This window comes from Entamoeba invadens, assembly GCF_000330505.1.
Source record: "Entamoeba invadens IP1 unplaced genomic scaffold scaff_1105074724957, whole genome shotgun sequence".
Taxonomy (NCBI): domain Eukaryota; phylum Evosea; order Mastigamoebida; family Endamoebidae; genus Entamoeba; species Entamoeba invadens.
Window position 1 is genome coordinate 24,673 of NW_004191594.1, and position 6,349 is coordinate 31,021.

Below are 6,349 nucleotides of genomic sequence, written 5' to 3' on the forward strand. Positions count from 1 at the left end.
AAATACTATTGTAGAAGATACAATGCAACGAATATTAAATTCGTATTTTAAACGAAAAAAAAAATGTGAAAATAAATTTTTTTTGAGTAAAGAAATAAAAATGGCCAATTATTAAATTATTATAATATATAAATAAATAATTCTAATTTTTTAACCAAAATGAATTTATAAAAAATAATTCGAAAATAAAAAATTTAACAACCATCACACTTTTTTATTAAATTAAAATTAATAAAGAGTTTTGTTTTTTTCTTTGTTACTTTAATTACAAAATAATTAAAATTATAATTCAAATATTAATATTTAATTCATTTTTGATAAATAAAAAAAATAATAGATTTTTCTTGTTTTTTAATAAATATATGAATTAAATAATATAGTAAAATGAATAAAAACAGCCCGTTAAATAACAAACAATTTAACGAGTTATTTCAAACAAACCTTGTATACATTTTTTCAATTTTTTCAAGAATTCCTTTATTTTTTAAAAACAAAAAGACTAAAAAAAGCGTCATAGTTCGTTAATTACATTAATAAATTAACGTTAAAAAAATATGAAAGAGTTGTTTGTACAATACAAAGACAAGAAACCCTAACCGGCACAACAAGTGATTTTACGTTTGTTTCAGACATTTTGATCGACAAAATGCTTAAGCGGTGAGTTCACAAGCTCCTCCGACGTCCTGGATTTTTTTCTGAGCAGTTTTGGAGAAGAATCTAGCTCTGACGATGACTGGTTGTTTTGGTAAGAATCCCTTTCCAAGGACTTTGAAGTATCCGTGTTTAACGCAGTCAATGACTGGGACTTGTTCGCCCAATTTAGCGTTTTTGTATTGTTCTTGGACCTTAGCACCGACAAGGGCCCATAACCCTTCGACGTTAATAGATGGGCAGTACTTCAAATTTGGCTTTGCGTGGAAGACTCTCATTCCCTTCTTTCCAAAGAAATCGGGGTGGAAGGAGGTGAACCATGTTCTTCTATGATTCAATCCACCAGCATTACCTCTTCCTCCTCTCTCCTTCCTGTGCTTTCCAATACGACCGTACCCCATGCACACATGTCCTCTTCTACGTCGGGTCTGTCTAAAACGAGTGGCCTAAATGTGAGTGTTCACGCATTGACTAACAATTCATTAAGCAACAAACCATCCCTCTCTCACTTTCAAAGTTCCTTCTAACCCTATTTGGAGGGTCTTCTCTCTCCTATTCTTCTTTAGTTCTTTTCTTATTTCTTGTTAATTATCTTTCGTTTTTATAGAAACCCATGCTCTTTTTTTTCGTTCATCTTTCTATTGACTTTTCTTAGATATACTGAACTATTTGCTTGTTTTGAATTTTAGTCTTATTTCGTGTTGATATGTCTGCTGTCTGTCTGTTGGTGTGTTTTTTGTCTTATACTTTGTAATATAATATTCTTTATTATTAATTAGGTTTCCAGTCTTTATCTAGTTTATTCTAGTTTAAATATAGTAAAAATGAAACTATAAATGGAATCAGTCATCGCACCAAAGAATTCACTTTTCACACCTCTTTTTCAGTTTATTGAATACGCCAGTCGTTGGTTTATCACATAGAGGACACTTTTTAGTACCTATGCAACAGTCGCAACAGATGTAATGGCCACACTTCATCACCATTATAGTCCGTTCTTCGTCGTACTCTTTCTTACATTTGGGACATACCTTCTTCTGTGCTTCCTCAGCGCCATCTTCAATTTTTTGTTTCTTCATCACATCATCCTTTTTCGATATCTCTTGAACTGATTTCTCGGCATCACGCTTCTGCCGTTCATCAAATTCCCTTTCTAGTGTTAAACTACTTTTTGTTAGACTTCGATCGTGAATGAACTTACAATTGTCACCATACCCACAATACCCCGTTTCATAGTAATCCTTACATAACTCAGGCTGATAATCAAAATACGTGTTCTTCTTAAAGTGCGTCGAAATCTGCTCCTCTTTGGCGCGAAGTCCTTCTCCAAGGTTTTTGGTCTGTCCAGCTCCCTTCGGTATGACATATGCTTTCTTATTGTTTTTGCTCATTAAATTATCAAGTTATGCCTTCTTTTTTGTTTCACCTGTTCAATGGGAGAAATCTTAGACAAATGAGGTCTAATGTCTTACTATTTTTATCTAACATTGTTACTCAAACGAACACCAATCCAGTCAATTACTTAATCACCAGTTGCTCAGAAATGCCAAATAACATCGCAAATGACAAAAGTTGCTCATAACACACACAAAGTCTTAGACTTTCTTTCCCCACCCAACAATTAAACAAAGCATTTTTGAAAGGTCCATTTCCTATAAGAACTATTAAACATCCCTTCACTCGAAATTCTCGGTGAAACTTTTCTAAAGGGATTTCTTGTGTTAATAACTCTAAAAAGTTTTGATGTGATATTTCTATGACTCTTTCTTTGTCAACAAAATCACTTAAAATAGAAACTCCCTCGCTACAAATACGAAACGTGTCCAATTGCTCCAATTTTTTACATTTAAATAATTGCACCCCTCCACACACTAATTTACTGTGCTGAGAAATTTCTTGAGCTTTTTGGGACACAAAATACAAACTTTTCAAATCGTTGCCGACACTATAAACTTGCCCAAAATCAAAGGAAGAAGAGATGTTGTAAAACGTTCGTAAGAAATCAACAATTTGACTTTGCTGGGTGATACTCTGCAAAACACCCATCTCTTTAGGTCTAGTCCAACTATTCCCCTTTTTACTGTGTTGTTCCTCAGTTTGTATACCCCCCTTTTTCCACTTCTCTTTTCCCTCTTTTTTGATGACTTCAATTGCACCTGTTTTCTCAAAAAGTGCGCAGAAAAAGCCTCCGGTGTTCTGTAAGAATGGTAATATCCTCATACACTTATGCAACCCAAATTGCTCCTTTTCACTTTGACTTGGAGGAAACACTGTTTTTGGTATTCTGTCGCTCAACTCTTTGTTTTCACTCAGCTGACTGAATGAATGAATTTCGTTGTAATTTCTATCAACAACTTTCCACTCTGATATCCCCGCACTATAGCGAAGCCCTTGAATGCGATTGGCAACATCTACGAGTCGGACCTTCCCGGCATACCTTCTCAATATTTCTGACACAACGGCTTCGTCCTCAATTGGATTGAGACTACAAGTCGAATAGACAAAGAGCCCGCCCACTTTCAAGAAGTGCAACACGTTTTTCATGATATCAATTTGCTCCCGGTGAATGGTATAAGCGTCGTAGATGTCAAACTTGATTTTTGCATCAATGCACTTCCGCAACGTGCCATCGCCAGTGCATGGGACGTCACATAAAAGTCTGTCAAACTGTTCACTCTGATACTCCAATTTCTGCGCTCTAAAATTAGTAATCAGTAACTGAGGCGCATTCAGTCGCTTCGTCTGATGTACTAACAGTCGACTTCTAACAACGTCTGAGTCATTAGCCGCAACACATCCTTCTTTGCCGACCATTTCAATCAACTGTGTCGTTTTTGAGCCAGGCGCCGCACAGACATCCAACACTGCCATTCCCTTTTGACAGTCAAGTAAAAGAGCTGGGATCATAGAAACAACTTCTTGTCTCGTGACCTCTCCGCTTTCGTTCATTTTCAGCATGAACTCTTGAATCTTTTTTAACTCGGGATTCTTCTTAATATCCGTTTTTTTCGCATTGATCTGATATGCTGTTGAATACCACGCTATTTTCTCCGGTCGTAAATTTTGTGGAATTTGTTCAATTAGGGTTTCCAGCGTTTGCTGTGTTTGTTCGAAAAATTCGTTCTTTGTCAGTCGAAATGAAGTTGGCAATGGCTGGTTGATTATCTCGACAAATGCACTTTTGTTTTCTGGGGTGATGATACCCTGAAGTTCGTAATACTTGACAAACCGCTCGTCTAATACATCAGTTTTCCTCCATCCTTTCCCATTCGTCTGTTTTGCCTCGGCCATTTCGATTAAAATAAACAGAGCAATTCAAAGTTCTTTTCGGTCTTTTTTCAAATGGTTCTTTATATTATAAATAAACTATAATTATACCATTAAAAGAGAAACAAAGGAATGCGTGTTTTCACTTAGTCAGCTGATCTATGATGCTGTTGATTTCATCCAATGAAGTATTGTAGTCGATGAGATGGTCACTTCCATTATATTGAATATGATAACTGTCGCTCTGAGTTGCTTCTTGAAGAGCAGCATTCATTATCTGTTCTTCATTTTGTCGTTCATGTTCCTCTAAAGTCTCCTCGAAAGCTCTCCACATGACGTCGTCGTCTTGGCTATCAACACTCACATCTCTCTCTCCTCCACATTTCCTCGCACTTTGATTTCCCCTCTCAACAAACTCGTTCTCCATCACCTGTGCAGACTCATTCAAAAATCTGGACATGGCCCGCATTACTCCAGTGACGTTTCTGAATGTCTCTTGGCTCAACACAATGCGTGGGTTATTGAGCAAATTGTAAATCGACGAAAACAAGACCGCCATACGACTGAAACTCTGACTCGATACGTTGAGCCACGACTGAATGAATAACATCGCCGCATTATAATCCGTGTTATATTGCGGCTCTATGGTTGTTCCTGCACTTCTCTGGATGATTCCACGGAACTGCGGAGTATTCAGTAAATTCTCCAACACACGACGACTCTGTAAATCGACCGGAGTGGGTCGACTCCCTGTATTCGATCGATTAGTATGTGGATTTGGAATATTCTGATTGCCTTGATTTGAAGAGGAAATGGTGTTGCTTTGTCGAATCAAATTTGTGCGATTTTGTAAGACGTTTTGCGCGCTTTGTGTTGTTGGATGAACAACATTTGAGTGGAACGTCGTTTCTATTCTGAATTGTTGTGTTGGGTTTGATCCGTTACGATTTGTTCTGATCGAGATGTGGAAGTTTGGTCGCTCTCCGCGCTGAATTGACTCCAAAATTTCCGCGTTATTATTAATGAGTTCTTCGATGAATGGAATGATGAGTGTGCCGTTCTGGTCCAATTCCGCAAATTGGGGAAGACTTTCAAGTGGGATAGAACGTTGTTTGACATGGCCTATGTACAGTAAACTGTCCTTTGGAATGTTGTAATACTTGAACGTGTGCGTGTTATCCAACACACGATTTTTGTATGTCAAGATTTGATCCGGAGAACGAAAAATACGTTGCGCAACAACACCAACCATCGCGTTTTCATTCACAGTCACTACAATGGTCTTTTTTGGTCCAACTTCCCGGATATAAATTCTGTAGTCGCTGCTCATTTTTTCTCTTTTGATTTGCTTCTTTTTAGTGCTGTTACTTATAATAATGACTTTTTTTATTTGAAATCACAAAAGGTATTATTAAGAATAGATAATTATTAATAATTGTATAGTTCATATTCACAAGAGAGAAATGGTGACGTCGGGAGATGTACTCATCTCGTCATCAGAAAATGGAGGGCTCATTGGGGGACTTAACTCAAATACACATGTCGCCTCCAGAAGTTTCTCGACATCTGGAAATGGGCCCACCTCACTTTCTTGTTCGTAGTCTGTGCAATCGACGTATGGAACATCCTCTATTACATCTCTTCGACTTTTTGGGATAAATACCGATCTATTGATCAATGGAGTCTCGTCCGCAAAACACCTTCTCGTTGCTTGTCCAATGACAGTGAGGCTTGGCTGTTGTGACTTTGCGCTCAGTACACCGTCGTTTTCGTCCAGATATTTAGTCTTTTCATTAACTCTTGATGTTGTCATTCCTCTGATTTTTATGACTTAAGTTCTCATGCATTCCATCCTTTCATATCACACCAATCTTTTCTTCTCACTTTTCCTCAATCAAACATTTTATTATAATGAAATTATTTATAAAACTAAAATAATTCATAAGAAATAATAGTAAATTATATTATTTTTTTGTATTATTTGTGATTATGGTACTTTTACTATTATACAATAGATATAGACCAAAACTATAATAATTTAATAATGAATTAAAATGATGCCTCAAAGAATGATTTGCTTTTCAAAAACGTTCTTTCTCTTTCCAACCATTTTACGTCATTATTTGATTTTGGAGTGGTGATAAAAAATTCTTTCTTTTGGACTTTAGTTCCTTCTGGTTTAATAACTTTTGTTTCGACTTCGAGGAGCCCCTCCTCATTTAATTTGAATTTGTCCGAAAATGTGATGCCTCCTTTCAACGTCCTATATTGTTTAGGTATTTCTAACATAAAAAAACCTATTTCTTTCCCATCTTCGAATAAGATTGTTTTCACGGACTTTTGATAATCCAAAGAACTATATGAAACCATTGAGAACACTTCATTATAAAATGATCCTCTTTTAATACAATCTTCAGATAGACTGCTGGTA

General features: G+C 36.3%; 5 protein-coding genes across 5 annotated transcripts; all 5 read right to left on the reverse strand.

Annotated features, from left to right (window-relative positions):
• Nucleotides 1-650: 650 nt before the first annotated feature.
• On the reverse strand, nucleotides 651-1,149 carry EIN_373300 (60S ribosomal protein L27A-3, putative; the record flags this gene model as incomplete). Its single annotated transcript, XM_004182683.1, has 2 exons — nucleotides 651-1,097; nucleotides 1,147-1,149. The coding sequence occupies 2 exons, from the start codon at nucleotides 1,147-1,149 to the stop codon at nucleotides 651-653; spliced, it is 450 nt and encodes a 149-aa protein (XP_004182731.1).
• Nucleotides 1,150-1,514: 365 nt separating this feature from the next.
• EIN_373310 (RING finger protein 113A, putative) lies at nucleotides 1,515-2,042 on the reverse strand (the record flags this gene model as incomplete). Its single annotated transcript, XM_004182684.1, has 1 exon — nucleotides 1,515-2,042. One exon carries the CDS (start codon nucleotides 2,040-2,042, stop codon nucleotides 1,515-1,517), a length of 528 nt encoding a protein of 175 aa, XP_004182732.1.
• A 127-nt stretch (nucleotides 2,043-2,169) lies between these two features.
• EIN_373320 (ribosomal RNA small subunit methyltransferase F, putative) lies at nucleotides 2,170-3,942 on the reverse strand (the record flags this gene model as incomplete). Its single annotated transcript, XM_004182685.1, has 1 exon — nucleotides 2,170-3,942. The coding sequence occupies one exon, from the start codon at nucleotides 3,940-3,942 to the stop codon at nucleotides 2,170-2,172; it is 1,773 nt and encodes a 590-aa protein (XP_004182733.1).
• Nucleotides 3,943-4,060: 118 nt separating this feature from the next.
• On the reverse strand, nucleotides 4,061-5,248 carry EIN_373330 (hypothetical protein; the record flags this gene model as incomplete). The annotated part of the gene is made up of 1 exon (XM_004182686.1): nucleotides 4,061-5,248. The coding sequence occupies one exon, from the start codon at nucleotides 5,246-5,248 to the stop codon at nucleotides 4,061-4,063; it is 1,188 nt and encodes a 395-aa protein (XP_004182734.1).
• Nucleotides 5,249-5,368: 120 nt separating this feature from the next.
• EIN_373340 (hypothetical protein) lies at nucleotides 5,369-5,731 on the reverse strand (the record flags this gene model as incomplete). The annotated part of the gene is made up of 1 exon (XM_004182687.1): nucleotides 5,369-5,731. The coding sequence occupies one exon, from the start codon at nucleotides 5,729-5,731 to the stop codon at nucleotides 5,369-5,371; it is 363 nt and encodes a 120-aa protein (XP_004182735.1).
• Between the last annotated feature and the right edge of the window lie 618 nt (nucleotides 5,732-6,349).